This window comes from Fusarium vanettenii, assembly GCF_000151355.1.
Source record: "Fusarium vanettenii 77-13-4 chromosome 8 genomic scaffold NECHAsca_10_chr8_2_0, whole genome shotgun sequence".
NCBI classification, from domain to species: Eukaryota; Fungi; Ascomycota; class Sordariomycetes; order Hypocreales; family Nectriaceae; genus Fusarium; species Fusarium vanettenii.
In genome coordinates, this window is record NW_003315874.1 from 34792 (window position 1) to 53665 (window position 18874).

General features: G+C 50.2%; 8 protein-coding genes across 8 annotated transcripts; 4 read left to right on the plus strand and 4 right to left on the minus strand.

Moving 5' to 3' along the window:
- Positions 1 to 459: 459 nt before the first annotated feature.
- NECHADRAFT_83574 (uncharacterized protein) lies at positions 460 to 1477 on the minus strand (the record flags this gene model as incomplete). Its single annotated transcript, XM_003048801.1, has 3 exons — positions 460 to 471; positions 526 to 1142; positions 1198 to 1477. 3 exons carry the CDS (start codon positions 1475 to 1477, stop codon positions 460 to 462), a joined length of 909 nt encoding a protein of 302 aa, XP_003048847.1.
- A 1006-nt stretch (positions 1478 to 2483) lies between these two features.
- Positions 2484 to 2872, plus strand: NECHADRAFT_83575 (uncharacterized protein; the record flags this gene model as incomplete). The annotated part of the gene is made up of 2 exons (XM_003048610.1): positions 2484 to 2514; positions 2571 to 2872. 2 exons carry the CDS (start codon positions 2484 to 2486, stop codon positions 2870 to 2872), a joined length of 333 nt encoding a protein of 110 aa, XP_003048656.1.
- A 315-nt stretch (positions 2873 to 3187) lies between these two features.
- Positions 3188 to 5056, minus strand: NECHADRAFT_83576 (uncharacterized protein; the record flags this gene model as incomplete). The annotated part of the gene is made up of 3 exons (XM_003048802.1): positions 3188 to 3275; positions 3323 to 4816; positions 4863 to 5056. The coding sequence occupies 3 exons, from the start codon at positions 5054 to 5056 to the stop codon at positions 3188 to 3190; spliced, it is 1776 nt and encodes a 591-aa protein (XP_003048848.1).
- A 311-nt stretch (positions 5057 to 5367) lies between these two features.
- NECHADRAFT_95372 (uncharacterized protein) lies at positions 5368 to 8013 on the plus strand (the record flags this gene model as incomplete). The annotated part of the gene is made up of 9 exons (XM_003048611.1): positions 5368 to 5485; positions 5547 to 5602; positions 5654 to 5779; positions 5831 to 5905; positions 5964 to 6161; positions 6218 to 6476; positions 6531 to 6725; positions 6849 to 7034; positions 7082 to 8013. The coding sequence occupies 9 exons, from the start codon at positions 5368 to 5370 to the stop codon at positions 8011 to 8013; spliced, it is 2145 nt and encodes a 714-aa protein (XP_003048657.1).
- A 267-nt stretch (positions 8014 to 8280) lies between these two features.
- On the minus strand, positions 8281 to 9609 carry NECHADRAFT_46918 (uncharacterized protein; the record flags this gene model as incomplete). The annotated part of the gene is made up of 3 exons (XM_003048803.1): positions 8281 to 8825; positions 8877 to 9221; positions 9270 to 9609. The coding sequence occupies 3 exons, from the start codon at positions 9607 to 9609 to the stop codon at positions 8281 to 8283; spliced, it is 1230 nt and encodes a 409-aa protein (XP_003048849.1).
- A 348-nt stretch (positions 9610 to 9957) lies between these two features.
- Positions 9958 to 10509, plus strand: NECHADRAFT_83579 (uncharacterized protein; the record flags this gene model as incomplete). Its single annotated transcript, XM_003048612.1, has 1 exon — positions 9958 to 10509. The coding sequence occupies one exon, from the start codon at positions 9958 to 9960 to the stop codon at positions 10507 to 10509; it is 552 nt and encodes a 183-aa protein (XP_003048658.1).
- Positions 10510 to 11425: 916 nt separating this feature from the next.
- NECHADRAFT_95375 (uncharacterized protein) lies at positions 11426 to 13066 on the plus strand (the record flags this gene model as incomplete). The annotated part of the gene is made up of 5 exons (XM_003048613.1): positions 11426 to 11821; positions 11870 to 12369; positions 12419 to 12511; positions 12558 to 12673; positions 12723 to 13066. The coding sequence occupies 5 exons, from the start codon at positions 11426 to 11428 to the stop codon at positions 13064 to 13066; spliced, it is 1449 nt and encodes a 482-aa protein (XP_003048659.1).
- Positions 13067 to 13218: 152 nt separating this feature from the next.
- Positions 13219 to 15733, minus strand: NECHADRAFT_83581 (uncharacterized protein; the record flags this gene model as incomplete). The annotated part of the gene is made up of 2 exons (XM_003048804.1): positions 13219 to 15530; positions 15580 to 15733. 2 exons carry the CDS (start codon positions 15731 to 15733, stop codon positions 13219 to 13221), a joined length of 2466 nt encoding a protein of 821 aa, XP_003048850.1.
- Between the last annotated feature and the right edge of the window lie 3141 nt (positions 15734 to 18874).

Sequence of the window (18874 nt, forward strand, 5' to 3'; positions counted from 1 at the left end):
AGAGTGTGTGTGGCCCAAGTTATGGGGTCGATCGAATACCATCCGCCGTTCTGGAAAACGATGGCCCGCACAATTGGGCTGATTGAACCCCAGAAGTCTCCGGTTCCACGGCAATCGACAGGGCTGGAGCGATGGAAGACCAAGGATTCGTTCGGATGTTCACAATTTTACATGCGAGGCAATTAGATCTCAGAGAGCTAGATTTATGAATTGCATATTCACGGCACATGTTGCATAAGTTTGATGGCTAAGATTCGTTCCCACGATTCTTCCTTGGTTTCATTGGAAGCACTTTTTACCATTTAGATACCAAACAGTTACTCAAAAAATAATATACATTAAGGTCTATGAATGATCCAATCTGAATCACACAGTAAAGCGCTAACCCGGACCGTTCTCGTGTGCTCGGACACCCAGATTTGGCGAAGAAGAATAAATATTCATGCAATTCATGTACATTTAGCTGGAAATCTATTCATACATTGTTAGCACTCGGTCAAAGTATTTTTCTGGAAAATCACATACCTCAATGATAGCAGGGCCAGCGGCGACGGTGTCGTCAGACACGGCATCCTTACATCCGGTGAGAACAACATAGGTCTGGCCGGCAAAGCCCTCGGGGATCTCAACAGAGAAGCCGCCATCAACAGCCTTGGCCTCGACAAAGGTAGGGCCAGTCACGGCAATGAAAGCAGCGTAGACCTTCTGGCCGTCAGCGCCCTTGACAGCGTACCCAGGGGTCTGGAGAGTGACCATGTCACCAGTCTTGACAGGCATCTCGGTAGAGGGGTCCAGAGCCAACTTGGGGAAGGCCTTGACGGGGAGGGCAGGGTTGTCCTTGGGGCAGCTTGTGATGAAGCCTGACGCAAGGGAGTAAACCTCGTTGTAAGTCAGGGGGGCGTCAAAGGCCTGGGGGAAGGGCACCTCCTTGAGGTGGCCGCGGATGTATGACGAGTGCCTCGCCTCAACAGTTAGGATGGAACCAGCAGCAGTGAGGTAGGTCTTGCTCATGATGTCGGCGGCAGCGCCCAGGTAAGCCGAGACACCGACACCCTCAAGAACGGAGGCGGTAGCAAGGAAGCTCTTGACGTCGGTGTAGCCAAAGTCGTATGTGCAAGCAGCGACAGGAGTGGCACCAGCAGCTGCAAAATATTATTAGCAAGAGAATGCTTTTTGGTGGATGGATCTCTGAATTACCCTTGAGGCCCTTGGTGAGAAAGTCAACATGCGATGTCTCATCGCTAGAGACCTTCTTGATGTTGTTGTAAAAGGTCGAGTCGTAACCAGCGTCGGCAAAGTCCTTCTCGCTGAACTTGGAAAGAGCTTCACGGTAAAAGGTATCCTCAAGATGCTCGAGGGTGAGGGCATAGTTCAGGATGACTCCGTCGTTGATCTCAGAAGCACGCTTCTGAACAGTAGGGGCAGCAGAGGCAAAGCCAGCAGCCGCGAGGGCAATGGTAGCAGCGGAGAAGAGCATCTTGATAAGATTGATATGAGGGTGAAGGTATTAGAGAATTATGGTGGTTATAAGGATGGATGCTTGGGAATGAGTGAACTTGTCTGGTATGAATGATTTGGTTAATGAGCGAGAGTGACTGGTTTTATTTACAATGAAGCCATTGACACCAGTACCATCTGCCGTGAATAATCACGTTCAACCGCTTTCCATGACATCTGCAATCTCCCTCCCTGCTTTCAACCGTCGTCGGCGCAGTTTCCATCCGTTCCGAGCTCCGTCTTGCTCATCACCAATCTACTGAATCCAATATGGCTCACGACAGGCGGATCGGGCAGTGACGCAGAATAAGCTAACAAAGCAAAGTGAACCTATCATTGTAAACGGAACGGGTCCCGTAAGACTCCCAAGGTCAAAACTCGACGCTAGGCACGTGTGGTGATTGAGCAGAAACAGAACAAGATCGGCAGGGACTCTGGGGATCCGCGCACGGCATCTCACAGTCCCGTCCTACTCTAGCGTCGAAACTTGTTTGTCCCTCACCCGAATCGGGTCGGCGAAGTGTGGAGCTATCGAAGCCCGGGACGTCATCTTTCCGGGAGGCTAACGACGTTTTAGCTCGCTCATCTCCAACCGCATGTCTTTGGTTCCAAGACACTGCGGGAAAGGTAGCCATGGCCTACTGGGCGTGCGCAACGGCTAGCGTTGGGCTGGTATTGTAGACTCGGTGTCCGGATGAACTGGTTTTCGACTAATACAATCATCATACCTACCAATATCCTTGCTAGGTCAGTCTTGAGAACGGCATTGGTATCCGAATTGGTAATCCTTAGCTTGGACTGTCGGCATGCGTGCGAGCATTGATGAGTTGAAAGAGAGCGGTGTTGATCTTAAGCCATCTGTCTCCTGATCACTTACTTTCAATTAATTCATAATATCTCAATCTCCTTTCTCTTTGCTCCTGTCTCAAGCACCGTCATTCGTTCTGTCTTGCACTCATTCCACTACACTACGCCACCTCGAAGCCATGAAGTTCTACGCTGTCGCTGCGCTCGCCCGTAAGAGAATTCCCCCTTCAATCGTACTTCATGTTACCAACTAACGACCCTTCCAGTCCTCTCAGGAGTCCAGGCTGCCGAGTCTGTCTCTACTACTGTCACTTGCAGTAGTTGCCCCTCTCACTCTTCGACACCCGACATGGTGACGCGCTCCGCGCTCCCAACTATATCCTGCAGTGAGAAACCTCTGACTGTCGTCACCGACGCGTCTTGGTCATCTGGTGCCGCTGCACCCACCGGCTCTATGCCTGCGGCAACTCCCTCCACTGCTGTGACTGTCAATGGCGCGAGCAGCAACAAGATGGGTGCTATGGGAGGGGTGGTTATGATTGCGGCCGTTGCCGCTGGCATGCTTTGAAGAGGTGATTTTAGGAGGGGATTGGAGGATGTATTCCATGTAATAATTCTACTTCACAACTGTGCATTTTGGCAAGGAGACTGTTGTTCTGCGCTTGGTGCACAGTGGTTCGTCTAAATATACCATAGCAAGTCGTTTGGATGATATCGTTTACAGAATATAATTAGTCACTCATATGCCGCCTTTTCTCTTTGCTGCTAAGGCTAGAACAATAGTTTATTTTTACACTCTAATTCTATTTCCTTGTTTGCTACTCAAGTACTGCCGCATCTTTACCAGAACAAGTATAGTCAAGAGCCTTTTATTGGACATCATCTAGTTTGGAATGATGGGAAGAGTGATGTAGTTCTCAAACTTGGGCCCAAAATGAATGTTGTTGAGCCCTTGAAGGACATCTGGAGATCTGTTCGCTGTCAGCATATTTCTTAAAGATCAAGAAGTGAATCTTACCTGTCAACGGGATCATTGTGCACAAAGATGCCAGACCCCTGAGTATCTCCCGATGACACCTCAAACACAAGCTTGCCACCCTTTTCGACCACGACATTTGTTGGCCAGACCTCAATGTCCACAGCATAGATCTCACCCTGTATCACAGGCAAGACATCCTTGCTGGTGTAATTTCGGTGGGGAAGCCACTCGCGGTGCTTCTGGTGCTGCTGATCGACCTGCCGCAACGATGTCCTAAGCCAACCTTTGGTCACGGGCACAGGATCTCCCGCGGTGCCAGTGTAAAAGACCTCTTGTCCTGATGGGTCTATGTGGCGGATTGTGACGAATAGGTCAATGTCGCTCGGCGTTGGTCCCGTCGGATCTGGAGTAACCGAAACGTTGAGGTGGGCGATAATGTGTCCTGTAATCTCCGTCTCTGACTCAAAAGGAGTTGTCGAGAATTGGAGAAGCTCTGGCTTCTCTAGCGTGCCAAGAGCTCTATAAGACAGCTTCTTTCGGTCACTGTTTGGTCCGTTCCAAGAAAGGCCTAGGTCCGGCGTAAGGAACAGCTTGGTGTACTGGGTCCGCGCGATCGGCCATTCATTCTCCTCACGACGAGGATAGACCTTTTCCTTTTCGGCATCGTTGAAGCCGACGTTTCCCTTGCGCAGAACAAGACTTACGGGGGGAACCTTGCCCTCTTGAGACCAGCCAACTCGGTCATCGCCTTTGAGAAACGCATCCAAGAAGCTGAGCTGGACATTGACCTCTTCTTCGTAGTAGAAAGGAAGATCATGACGACCGGTAATCATTCGAAGGTACTTGAACTTTGATCCGGCATGAGTGTAGCCTTCGATGTTGCCTCGCAGGTGAAGTAGAATGCCTCCCCAGTTACCAACAGACAGCAAGGGCACCTCGATGTCACCCATGTCATACTCCTTGGATGCGTAGTAAGGCTCGTCTCGGAAGCGATTCTCCAGGTTGTCCTTGTTCTGGTCTTGTCGGTTTGCCTCGAGTTCCTCTTCTGGTAGATCGCCCTCAATCGTGTCAGGACCCCAGTTTCGCGAGCTTCGGCCTGGGCGTCCGTACTGATTCGTGACGACCTGTCGATTCCACCAAAACTTGATAAAGCCATTGGAAAGGATTCCTCCGTGACGGCATCTGTCCCTGTAGTAGTCTGACATTCCCTCCCAGGGTACGATAGCGCTTAGACCTTTGGGCTTACGGGCAGCTACTCGCCATTGACTGCCAGCGTAGTAGCTAATACCCAAAAGGCCAACCTTGCCTGAGGACCATGGCTGCTCCGCTGCCCACTCGACCACGTCAAAAAAGGCCTCGCTCGTGCCCCTAGACATGGTATCAAGGAGACCAGGGGACTGTCCGAGACCCCTCTCATCTGCGCGAACAACGGCATATCCATGCGTCGTCCAGAAACCTGGATCTGGGGTTTCCCATGCTGAATGATCAGACTTGTGCTGGGGATTAACCTCTGAAAAAGACTTGGGATGGAAACTTTGACATGTTAGGGGCGAGAAGAACAGCATGGAGGAGGGCTTACTCTTTGTAGTGAATGTCTTTTCCGTATGGACCATATGTGACCAGAACAGGCACCCGATCAGCACCCTTGGGACGATAGACGTTGCATCGGACTAATCCAGATCCCGACTTGAGAGTAACTGTGGCGTTTTGCTCAAAGACGTAGGGAAAGGATGTATCATCCACGGTGTGGATGTCCTTGATCTGATTAGGCATTGTGGCGAATGAGCACAGGTGTGAGCAGGGGTGATTGACAGCAGCTCGGTGTTGATGATTCCTCCATATCCGCATACGCTCTGCTTCTTTTTGAATACTCAAAACGTCATGATGCAAGACAAGCCGAGTATTGAGCCATGTGGAGGGTTCCGATCCGTGGTTACGTGGGGCCGACTCCCGATGACCCCCTCACCCGCTTCCCCGGATTTCATATCGGGAATCCACCGGGAATGCGCAGTCATGATGCAGTTGGGATGGATTGAACAGGTCATGGGGTATTCAGCCGACGGCTATCCAACACATGCTGAGTGATGAGTACTTGTGGGCGTGTTACCCAGTTAGCTGTTGGTGGGAGCAACTGTAGCCAGGAACATCACGCAAGCAGCCATGACCAGCACCTCAGAAGAGCGGCCTTTGAAGATTTTAGTGGTTGGAGCGGGTGAGCATCGCATGAATCATGTCTCACGTCGACATGACTAACACTGTCTAGGTATTGGAGGGTTGACTGCTGCTTTGGGCCTCCGTCAACAGGGTCATGAAGTGACGGTGAGTCCACCTCGTTGGTTGAAGATCGTCTGGAAAGCTGACGTCTTGTAGTTGTTTGAACGTTCCCATTTAGCCAAGGAAACTGGAGCAGCTATTCATCTCGCCCCAAATTGTCATGGCATCCTCAGGAGGTTTGGAGTTTTCCCCGAAACATTTGGAGCAAATCCAGTCAATGGAGTGAGTAATATGATGCAGTGAACGCGAAGCACAGCCGCTAATGGCGCGTAGGTAACTGAATACGATGCCGCTGGAAAGCTCAAATTTGACAATGATCTGTCAAAGGCGCTTCGCATATGGCAGCATGTAAGAGCCCAATTAAGTTATCTTTCGTTGGAGAGTTGATACTAATGGATTAATGCAGCCCTGGGTGCTGTCTCATCGTGTGCAGTTACACGAAGAGCTCAAGAAGCTTGCTACATCCCCTGAAGGACTAGGGACACCCGCTGTTCTTCAAACATCAAGCCAGGTTGTGGATGTTGATCCATCGACTGCCACAGTCAAGCTTGCCGACGGAGATTCAATCTCTGGGGACCTAGTCCTAGGTGCAGATGGCGTCAGCGTAAGAGCACCCCGTATATACCCCCCGTATTGACCATGTCCTCTGACAAGTTACAGTCAATCACACGACAGATTGTTGTTGGACCAAGTGTTAAGCCCTATGGGTCGGGCAAGAGTGCCTTTCGGTTCATGATTCCCTGCGAAAGGATCGGAAAGAACCCGATTACCAAGGAATTTCTAGATCGCCAGGGCTATCTGACTATGTGGATGGGCGACGACAGGAGATTGATCATGTATCCTTGCTCAAACAACACGGTGATGAACTTTGTGGGCATCCACCCGAGCGAAGTTTCTGCCGCTGCCTCAAAAGGAGATGGTAAGCCTTGCGGAATAGTGCATTGAGAACCAACATGGCTGATTTAAGACATAGGCTGGGGCCAAGGAGGAAGCAAGGAGCTGCTCTTCGAAGTGTACAAGGGCTTTGAGCAGAGGGTTCGATCACTTCTGGAGTTGGTCGATGCCAGTGAGCTCAAGGTCTGGACTCTTCTTGACATGGAGCGTATTCCGGCCTGGCACAAGGAGCGACTAGTCCTGCTAGGAGATGCCGCACATCCATTTTTACCTCGTGAGTCTCTGGTGATGGCATGATAAGAAGACGTTTTACTGACATGAGTTGCTTAGATCAAGGACAAGGAGGTATGATAAAGACGCCAAATGCCTCTGAAACATTGATTACTGACAATGATAGGTGGCATCGCTATTGAGGACGCCGCATCCTTGTGCGCACTCCTCCCACGAGGCACCTGTAGAGACGATGTTGTTGATCGTCTTGCTCTTTATGAGAAACTGCGTGATCACAGGGCCCACAAGGTTCAAGAGTTTACTCGGCAGGCTGGCATGGATCTCAATGATGAGAACCGCGGCGACTTTAACAGTGAGACACCTATCTGGACTGCTTATCAAGATACTAACGGCTTGCAGTCATGGAGTTCATGGGCTACAATTTCGGCCATGATGAGTGGCATAACTCGACACGAGCATTGAAGGAGCTCCTTTGGTCTCAGAATGGCGGTGTTTATTGGCGCTCGCCCGTTTCCTTCGGGCCCATGCCAAGTCCACGCCAGGATCACTATGGAAGACCTATCCCTGGTCAAAATTCACGATTCACGACTTACAAACTTCGGTTCAAGACTTCTGCCACGCATCTCAAGACCTTGCTACCAACGCCTGCATTTAGCTTCTACCAACCAGGAACCATCGCCGAAGCCAGCTTCCAATGTACTGAGCTCAAGGACCTCAAGTGGCTGGGCGGAGGCGGCTACAATTTCTTTGGCCTCTGGATCCACGGTGTGCAGTATGAGAAGAAAGATGGGAGCAAGTTGCGCGGCTCGTTCCTTGCTGTTCTTCTCGAGAATCTGACAGACCCTATCATCACTGGCCGAGAGGAGTTGGGTATGCCAAAGATCTACTGCGATATTGATGTAGAGAAGCAAGATTCCACTGCTAGCATCCGATGCAGCTGGAGAGGTGCCACCTTTGTTGAGATGGCCTTGGATGGTCTCGGCAAAGAAGCGGACGTCTTGACCAACGGAGCAATTGGCAACCCGCCTCCTGCAGAAGAAGGTCTCTTGGTTTATAGATATGTGCCAGCCGCTGGCAATCCCGGAGTCGCAGATGCAGCTTACCCAGTTTTTCTCCAGAATGGGCTGGCGAATAACCCGCCAGAGGTTGACAAGGTGACTATTGGCAGTGGAGGACGGCTCGTCTTTACGGAAGGAAACTGGGAGAATCTGCCAACTCTTCACCATATTGCCGCCGGGTTCTCGGAGATACCTGTGTATGACATTGTTGAGAGTAAGGTGGAAGAGGGACACGGTGTTGATGATCTCGCGCATGCAAGGCGGGTGGAGTAGATTCATGTTCGTATAGTTTTCGATTGTTGTTTGTATAACTAAATTCCACTAAATATAAGATCATCCTCACTAGTGAAAGGTGCTCTAGGTACAGCTTTCTGGCTTCCAAGCATTTGTAGAGTTGTAATAAAGGGGTCGGAAAACTGTTCTCAGCTCTAGGCCCACCATTTCTGTGAATAAACCCAACTCGCGTATTTTTTGTATTCAAGATTGACAGGAATTAAAGTAAATTGTTTCTAGACTTTTAAGAGATTATCTAGAACAAGTCTAAGTCGGACGGCTTGACGTTAATCGACCAATACATTCACCAAATCCAACACCTAACGAAGCTTCTTCTGCCACAGCAGTGATCCGCACAACATCCCCATCTTCGAGATATGTACGGCGCGATCCATCGCTTAGAATCAAAGGCTTCGTGCCGCCTTCTGTCGTCTCGAGTAAGCAGCCATGACTTCCATCAGTGGGGCCGCTGACTGTGCCCGTTGCCAAGATGTCGCCGGTCCTGAGCGCGCTACCAGAGCTCACGGCATGTGCCAGGAGCTGAGGTGGGCTCCAGTACAGAGAGCTCACAGGACAAACGCCAGTCTTTGTAGCAGTTGAGCTGGTTAGGATCTCGACTTCCATGGTGATGGAGTAAGTTGAAGGCTTGGAGTATCGTAGATACGAAACCAACGACTCCTGCTGTGGAGAAACGCCGGTTTTGAAACGTTCCAAAGCCTCGAGTGTGACTACCCATGGGGATATAGAAGTACCAAGGCTCTTGCCGTTAAATGGTCCCAGTGGGTTCATCTCAAACCCTTGGATATCACGAGCTGTAAATCTTGTCAGCCTCCGTCGGCGCACCCATTGGATGGCATACTCACCACTCCAGTCATTGAGTATGACAAAGCCAAAAATATGCTCCTCAGCATCCTCAGCGTTAAGTCTCTGCTTCATTGGCAGCGGCTTTCCGACAATTGCCGCCAGCTCGACTTCGTAGTCGACCTGCTTCGAAGGCCCATAAATGATGGCCTTCGAGCTGAGGGGATCCGTGACAGACTTATCCCGGAACTGTCCCATGGGACGCTCAATGTCGGTTCCAGAAACCACGATGGAACTCGTGCGGCCTTGGTATCCAATAGGAAATTTGAAGAATGAAGGGGGCGGCTGTGTGCTGCCGACGACAATTCGTCCTGCGTTTGTTACGTGTTCAAGAGAGCAGGAGAAGTCTGAGCCGTTAGTAATTATATCTCCGTATCTTTTGAGAGACGAAGTACCTGAAAAGTCCTTTATCTCAACAGGAAGATGCATTGTAACCAATGATACATCCTCTTGAGCTGTGGGAGGGAACCCTCCAATACCATCCTGACGAAATACACCTCGAATTGTTTTGCGAACGTCCACAGATTTGGATCTCGGGAGCGCAGCAAATTCGTTTAGTGTGCCTTGCTTAAATACACCCTTTGGAAGACCACTAAAAATTCCATTGTCCTGTAGGTCAGCGAGGAATAGCACCGTGTTCCCTAGCCTCGTAACAGCTTGAGGGTCCTGATGTTTGGCAGAAGATGCAATGCCGAATGGGATGTTCTCCTGTGAGAAATGGGCTGAAAAATCCATCGTTGCTGGTATCTGGTATCTTGACGGTAGGCAGTCGCAATTGGACAGGGCACTGGGCCAAGTAAAGTGCCACTATTCATAAAACACGACCTAATATTATGAGATATTGCTAACAACCTATTTCCGGCTCGGAAGTCGGCCCCGGAGATGTTGTTCGGAGCGCGAAGGCAGGGAATAAGGCCGGGGTCGGGGCGTCTCTCCACATCCCGATCGGCAGCTAGCGACGGCAGAGGATCCCTATGACGGGGACCAATGCACTATAGAACATCCCATACTTCAGCTTGTAGCTTGGATATGCACGAAGAAGCGCATAACAAATTACCTACCGTAATACAGTCAACTTCAACCATGGCACTCCAAGGAACCCTCAGCCACCCCAAACGCTACATCACCTCCCACAACAGCGAAGGAAAGGCAATCATCGACTCGTCCGTCCCTGAGGAAGCACCTTTCTATGAGCTTCCAGACAAAGTTGCTTCATTCGCCTCTTGTTACGTCACCCGAGAATTCCCTGTGCAGCTTGATGAAGGGGCGGATGTGAAGTCTTACCAGGACTTCCTCAGTAGTCCTCCAGGACTGACAGTCTCGACGGGGACTGTCCTGCGCTACGTCGACATGGGCCCCAACATCACTTCTCCTATGCATCGCACTGTTAGCCTTGATTACGGGGTTGTTCTTGAGGGAGAGGTTGAGCTGATCCTCGACTCTGGAGAGACCAGGTTGCTGAAGAGGGGTGATATTTGCGTGCAGCGAGGTACTATGCACGCGTGGAGGAACACTAGCGACAAAGAGTGGGCTAGAATGCTCTACGTTTTGCAGCCATCAAAGCCAATCACTGTGGAGGGGAAGAAACTAGGAGAGGATTATGGCACGATGCAGGGAGTCGAGGCATCAAAATGATGATTACAAGTGTCTACAGATAGTTATACATTCAAAAAATTGACAACATCGAAACAAATATTCATTGAAAGAGAATGAACAACTACATACTTCCACGCTCATAGCTCTCCTCCCACTTGATATCTAAATACCCGATCCGTCAGTCTACCAAAAGAGGCTCTCCAATACTGCGCAGCACCCTAAAATATAATCAGTATATCGGCATTCCAGATTTAAGGTGTAAGGCGTACAGCGTTGATGTTCAGGCCCGTAAACATGACTGTGATGAAGACACGCTCAATTGAGCTTGTGTAGACTCTAACTTCAGACTGGTCTCTGTTTCTGTTTATGGCCCTGTAGGCGGGTACGCGGCGGTGTTCTGTATCCCACTGACGGTCGATTGGCGCTGCAACTTGGGCCTCGCGCGCGCCAGCTTCGCAGGGCTGGGACTGGGAGTGGTGGAGCTCATAGTCTGACAACATATTGCTGTGCCAGTTTCCATTCAGTGCCGTGGCTGATTCAGTTGTGGTGATGGTAGACATGTTGAATGCGGTGTCAGGCGTGTCGTTGCTGTGCTGAGGATGAGGATGGGGGCAGTGATGGTGCTGAGCGGATCTATGGGCGCTGGCCAGCCTTGTGTTGTAAGCAATAGTTACTCTCTAACTCGCGTCTTCGGCCCGTTCGCGGTTCGGCAGATTAATTCCATGCCGGACCGTCGGTCGGGACGCTTGGCGCTCGCCAGTCGGCATGTGGAGGGGACTCTGAGACCACATCCCGAGCCGGTCGGGAGACCCCGACGGGACCTCTCTGGGGTCATACGCGTTCTTTCGAAGCTCTCCAAGGGGAAATGGTGTGCTTATTTGGGTGTTTACTTCTCTCAATCGCTTGACGGCTTGGGCATCCAACTGAGTAGGGTCTCAGCCACACATACACCACAATGACGAAGCCATTCGCAGCAGTGAGATCCGCCGCCATAGACGGCCGAGTCTTGAATCCCTTCTACAGAAAGACCCAGCTCAAGCAGCTACACACCACACTTTCGGATAACGCAGCCCAGATCCAAGAGGCCATCAAGAAGGACACCAACCACAGGCCAGCAGAGATCAAGGGCGAGTACTGGCTCGCTCTACAGTGCATCGCGGATGCATTTGCGTCAATTGACCCACAGAAGTGTATTGAGGACGAGTATGCTATCTCAAAAGGACGCGATGATCCGCACAACCGGAGTCCGGTTGGCATTGTAGTCATTGAGCCTTCTCCGCATGCCTTTTTGTACAGCCTCATGGCGGCCCTGGTGCCAGCTCTTGTGGCAGGTAATTGCGTAATAGTCAAGGTAATTAACAAGAGGTACAAGTTTGAGACAGAAAGCTGACTATGAAAGACTCAAAACTCTTTGCTGGAAACACCATCACTTGTACTGGGTCTGATCCAGGAGTCTCTGGACAAAGATATCCTGGAGGTCACAAGCCAGCAAGTGAATTCAGCAGACATCAACCACCCTCACATTCGCGTCCTCCAAAATGGTTCAACACAGTCAACATCAAATCAAGACCTGGTGTCCAACTCGAAATCACCAGTTCTCGCATTCGTGGAGCGAGACGCCGATGTGCAAGCAGCCGCAAAGGCCCTAGTTTCGTCTCGCTTTGGTCTTGGTGGAAAGTCTCCGTATGCTCCAGATGTTGTGTACGTGAACGAATGGGTAAAGAAAGATCTCTTGCGCGCTCTTGTACAGCAAAGCACCGACTTCATGGCCAACCCAGCTTTGTCTCGGAGATCTGTCAAAGCGGCAAAGTCCGACCTAGCTAAACAGGCCGAAAAAGACGGCTCTGTCAATGCCATAGCATCAGGGTCTGGCGGACTCATCCTAGACGTTGAGGATAGGTACGATTGACCAAATAAGACTGTAGAGATAAGTGCTGATGACAACTAGGAAATCTGCTCTGCTTGGGCAAAAGGTAGCAGAAAATTGTCTTGTCATCCACTCCGTCACTAGCATGGACGACGCAATTGATGCATCTAGGAGGTGAGAGCCAACCCAAGTTCGTCAGGCACCTTACTGACTTGTGTAGTTCCGGACCACTTGCGGCAGCATACATATTTACTACCCCGAACATGGCCAAGTATATGTGCCAATTTGTCGACGCGACTGTCAGCTTCGTCAACCAGATCCCAGCTGAGCTGATGTGTAAGTAATCGTGGCTCTCGAGTAACACGACAAAGTTAACAAGCGACAGATTCACCAATTGCTCCCGAGGGCCATCCCCCACAACCAAACACCTACAGAATCTACCAACAACATCTCTTTTCTAATCCAACCCCCAAGTACATCACAAACTCTTCCACCAGCGAGAAGCTTGCCAAGTTCATGAGCGGATCCTCACCTCATGAGCTAGTTGCCTTAGACCGGGAAGCAACGACAAAACTTCCAGAGATTGTGAGGTTGAAGAGAGCAGGGGGTATTGGCTTCTTCAACCAGGGGATTGTGACAGGCTTGGTGCTGGCTTTGACTACGCTCCTTTCGGGGACTGGGGTGCTTGGGTATTACGCTGTAAAGTACTGGCGGGCTCGAGCTCTATAGTTTCGGGTTGTAATCTTCATATCGAATATGTTTTCTTTGGCGTCGGATAGTCCATAACTGGGTAGTTTCATTACAGGTTGTGACCTCTCCTAATCACTCGAAACCACAAGACGACAAATACAACACTTGACTCGTGGTATCTTTGTGGTACGCTAGATAATATCAAAAACCTCATGTGCTTCCGCCATACCCCCTAAAGACTGCAGAAACTCCCCATGCATGATTCCATCCACAAAACATTCACCAATAAACTCAAAACCCCCTCCACTCGACCCGTCCTCATTCTTAACCGGCCGCAGCAGATACGGCACATTTCCACCATGCAACACCACAATCACATCTCCCACCTTTGAGGGCCAAGGACACAGCCCATACTGTCCATTTTCGGCGACAAAGAAGCAAGGATCAAGACACGTAGGAACGAAGTCTGTCTCGTGCCTCTCCAACTCTGGCGCACCAGCTGGCGTCAAAACTTGCAGGTTTGGCCTTCTGACATAGTTCCAGTGGGCGATGACATGATCCTCATACTTGTGGCGAGCCTTTTCAACAGTCTCGTCGTTGGGCTTAAGGGTCCAGAGACCTGTGAATCCGCATGGATCAAAGAGCTTGTCAAAAACTGCACATATGTCGCTTTGCTCTCCGTTGTCGTGGGCAAAGGGGTAGAGGTACTCGATGGGGTAGTGGCTGATGGCAGCAATCTCGGAGACGTAGTGGCCTGATAGTCGGATGATCAAAGGATTAGAGGTCTTGAGGAGATCATTGTTGGGTTTCGTTTTGCCGCCTGCCGAAAACTTGAAGCGAGCGTTGAGATTTGCTTGAACCCATCTCGAGTTTCCAATTGTGCTTACAGACCAAGTTGGTCTGTTAGGCTCCATCTCGGGATAATCTGACCCAACAGTTCTTCTCCATGTTCGAGCTGGGTGGCAATGAACAGCGGATAAGATGGCGAGTGAGTCATGTTCTCGGATCCACCAGCGAGTGAAGTCAGCAAAGACTCGTTCGGCGGGTTTGTCATAGTTGGGGCGGATCAAGTCATCCAGGTCTTCCGCCACATGAGTTTCGTCTGCAAAGGTTAGCAGAGCAAAGAGCTTGTCTCGGGGATCTGTTGCTTTGAGGTCCAGTCCAGCAAAGAAAACATCAAAGATTCCAGAGAGTTTCCCTGTATCTTCAGCGTCCACTGGAGTGATGGGAGTCTCTGTTGTTCTCCCTTTTGGCTTCAACGATTTCCAAATCGGTTGCATGATGGCTTGTGACATGATATGCGGACTCTGTCCTCGGAAACGCGGATCTCCTAGCCAACTGTTCACCTGCAAAAGCTCTTCCCAGAGGACCTGTTCACCTGAACAGTGTACCAAAGCCTTTTTCGCGGACAAGGCTTCTTGAACTACCCATACTCGAGTGAACCAGGGATTTTCGAAAAGCGTGCTCATCAGGAAAGACAGTTGTGTGTTACCGTACCAGCCCGCAAGATCGATGATTTCTCTTGACCAACTCTTTTCATGAATGTCAAAGACCTCCCACATGCTCTGGAAAGAGATTGGGATTTTCTCCTTCTTTTGGGCGTCCATATGGGCATCCATCTCCTCCAAGGACAAACCGTGAGGAGTGCCTGAGCATGAACAGCCATCACCACCAGGACATTGACGGCTGTTGTAGTTGCAGATATCTCGAATGAGTCCAAGGCAGGTTTCGACGCCGACGTTGTTTTCTCCAAGCCAAATGTGTACGGTCGAGGCGAGCGAGTAGATAGAGCTCATGAGCGTGACTTGTTGAGCTCTCTCTTCGAGATCATCTTGGTTGATACAAACAGCATCAATCCAGATTGTCAGAATCTCTTGCTTTTTTCTCAACCGTCGAAGAGCCTCGGCGGCTGATCGACCGACACTGAACCGTTGGAGGGCACCGTCAAGCTTCACGTCGTCTTTGTCGGGGGCCAGGAAAATGTCGGTACGGTCTGTGACGTCTCCCCAGCAATATGAAAGCGCATCAAAGCTGAGAGATCTATTCTCAGCATCATTAAGGCTGGCTTGACTGAAGTATGCCTTGATGGGATCGTCAAATTCGCCTGGTTCGACGTGAAGAAGTCGGATTTCTTGGTCGTTGACGCTCAAAAATGTGTTGTAATGCTCAATGTTGGAAAATAAGTGTAGCTCATCGAGCTCTTCGTGTATGGTCTTGGTCTCATATTCGATTTTGATCCGACATTCCTTGACGATGTTCACCCAAGCTGTGTAGATTGCTCTAGGAATGAGTTGAATAACATCTCCAGGGCGGAGGGCTTCGATCCAGAGTCGACGACGAGGTCCATCGCGAAGGTGCCACCTCGTATTGAGCTCAAAGAATTCTTTGTTTGCCAGGCGATTGTGAAAGACGGTGATGGTGCGTAGATCTCCTCGACCTTCTGGGCGCTTGACTGAAGCGTCAAACCATGTGAATGATGGCTCTTCCTGCTTGCTCGCCCAACCTATTTAGATTTTAGCGACGAGCCGAGAGTAAAATACATTCTGGCTTACCTTGATCATGCGATACTGCGGTGAAAGTGACCGCTACAACTTTCTTGGCATCTGCAGGGACTTGCACTTCAACATATGCCCGTTCAGGACAGTGGTCATGGACCTGAAGCAACTCCTTGTGCTCTGCCACACACTCTTGAATGACGGCATCCATGTTTTGAAGATAAATAAAAATTATACTAGATCATATTGCAAGATATTGTTCAGCTCTTGAGGTATTTAATCGCCGTGAGTTGTGAGGAAACCCACGAGCCATGACCCCTTGCAATCAATTTCAGACATAAGGCTACGCGATATATGCACCGTAGGCCTTCGGAGCTGGATTCCACCAGTCAGAGGTCTCAAAACAATGGAGGGTACGATCGCAGGGCTGAGCGAGGGGCGCAGCGATGTAACGTCTGTGGGTCAAGGGTCCCAAATATAGAGCCAAGACGGGGACTAACGCCTTATCTGTTGTTGCGAATGCCTGCTTAGTGTCATTCGAGATCGACATGCGCCGCTGGATTGCGTAAACCGACGAATACGGGCTGTGTTGTTGATGCATGTGGTCGTTTGAGTCACAGAAAGATATCCCAAAGGACTTGGACCGGTCACCAGAAAGAACAAGTGGTTTCTCACTTTGGAGAGTTGAATATTTGAACCCTTTCCAATGATCGCTACTAACAGATTGTATGAAACAAACAACCGACAGGCGTCCAGGCGATAATCCCTTTGGTAGCTAAGAAGTTCTAGTTCTCCGTGGCACCGAGCTACAAATAATCAACACTCAACGCATAGAAATTCCAAATCGCCAGCAGATGATGCCTCAATATTGGGAGTTTTTCTAAATCATAGATTGCCCTCTCATCTTAGGTTGACTCTCGCCTCTTCTCCTTACCTCATTCAAAGTGAACCTTTTTCTTCCCCTTCCTTGCCTCTCTCTTCTTCTTACATTCGCCACAGATTGCCGGTTGCTGAGCATCCCTCATCTGGACTCCCATGGAGCACTGGCCGTAGCGTGACATGTTGCCAGCCCCCTCGCATGACTCTTGGGTCATCTTCCTCTGCCGTTTGGAGTTGCAGTCAGGGCAGACTGTGAACATGATGGTCTTCCAGCACATGGTGGCTACCGGGCGAGAGCCGACTCCGAGTTTTGATAGATTTCGTGGTTTCGATCGGTGGTGGTTTGTTCGTGTTTCGTAGGATGGGGGAAAGATCGAAAGAGACGTTGAGACTAAAGCAGAGACGGTCATATATAGATGACGCTGACAGTGAGTATTATACTGCCTGGCTGTGAGTCAAGGCGTGAGACCGAACATTCTTGACAGTGGCGGACATTCAGGGCGACTTCCGGGTCACCTCACTTAAAAAGCGTCAACTCACAGTCCAAGGTATGTCGATATTGAGACTTCTGTTCTAATTTTCCAACAGTTGATCAATGAGATCAGGCCCGAGAAGTAACAGCTCTGTGTATACATATCCTAGCGCACCCATGAAGCCGCATACGCGTCACTTTGCGACAGCCTCTGACAACCTTCCTCGTCAGGAACTCCCTGCAGAGATTCTCGCGGAAACATGACTCTAATGGCCACGAGGCCATGCTTTACAGAAACACCGGCTGTGAATCATGGCCTTCTACGAGCATATAAGCAGAGGCCCAGCACTAGGGGGAAGATGAGATTCTTTCTTCTGAACTACAAAATCCTAGTTCAAGACCGAAGCTACTCTCTGGTTTACAACACACACGACGAGATATCCATCTGACCAGGACCCAAGCTCGAAAACAGAACAATCCCGCAAAGAAAAGCTAACCAACAACATGTGCAAGACGGTCATCTACAAGTGGCTCTGCCTCCGCTGCGACTGGAAATACCGCCATCAGATCGACCAACTCGTCTGCTCCCGAGTCGCCAATGGAGGGGGACTGTTGGTGCATGGCTCCTGTGGGATTGACGAGTTGGTCGAAGTCACCAAGAGAAATGGGCTATGCGGCCCATGCGTGAACAGGCATAGGAGGAGGCATATGAGATAGCTGGGAGCAGGGTAGTCGCGGTAGTTGAGAAAGCTTCCTTCGGGAGCGTCACCGTATCCGCAAAACATGGTGTAGTTTAGGAGCAGTATGCATTATGTTTGTAGGTATTGAGATTGATATCTCGGCAAGAATTCCCTAGGCTCTCTTCGGGTTGATCGGGTTGATCGGGTTGAACTACCACCTATCAGCCGCACTCGAAGACATGCGATCCTCCTATTTTGCTAATCTATGCTTTCTCTGCGTTATGTATATACTACACGTGGCCACTGTCACCTTGGTCATGCAATGCCGTACTTTTCGGGTGCCTCCCATCAATCCACAGCCAAGGACTTTGACACGGACCCATATCACGAGAAGAACAGTGCAATAATAACTGCCTAAATCTTCCCATGGGTGACAAACGGCCCCAACTATGCTTATCGCTGCATATCTAGAGTTGATAGGAGTGAATCCGTAAAATGAGTGACTGGCATGACCACGAACAAGCTCCTTTAGGCTAAATGGTCCTCCCCCAGACTCTCCGCATTCCCCTCAATCTTCACCCACGATCCTGCACCACCCGGGCTTAAATGACATGAGGTTGATCCACAGTCTTTAGTTCAACCTCTCGGCGAACGGGAAAGTAGCTCGCGAGCTCTAGGTCACGGGGAGCTAGCTGGCGCGGCCGGCGTGCAATTGGATCACTTGGTCAAAGCATCCGACCTACATCGAATGCCTCTGTTTGCGGGTGGAGAATAAGTCAGGAAATTATGTCGCCTACTGCTCTTACAAGAATGATGGTAGGGCGGAATCGACGCTGACACACTGGCGCTGTACGAAGAAGGGACGTCAAGAGGTATTTGGCCTCACTGAGCTGCCGTAGTCGCATTCATGACTTCCGTGAGCTTCATTTCTTTAGAACTGTACCTCACCTCTACTATAGCTATCACAGAGCATCTACAAACTGCGTGATTTCCCTATAGCATGATTTCTTCTGCCAATATAAACGATATCGACGGCTTGATCAGCCAGCTGGACCTTGCGAAGATCAGTCTTATCGCCGTGTAGGGAAGATGCTGCACGATAGGTTGGCCATGTCCTTGCAGGGGAAGCTCTCTGCCACCGCATCTCGGTCATCCTCGCTCCCTCTTGACGATCGCTCACCGAACCTCTCATACTGAGGGTCAAATGTCAGAGATGATATGTTCTTACCCGTGACTCGTATCCTCTACTCCTTCTTTAACGAGGACATCACCTTCATCCTTCTGAGGAGCTAATCCCCGACGAAACATGCCAGAGGAGCGC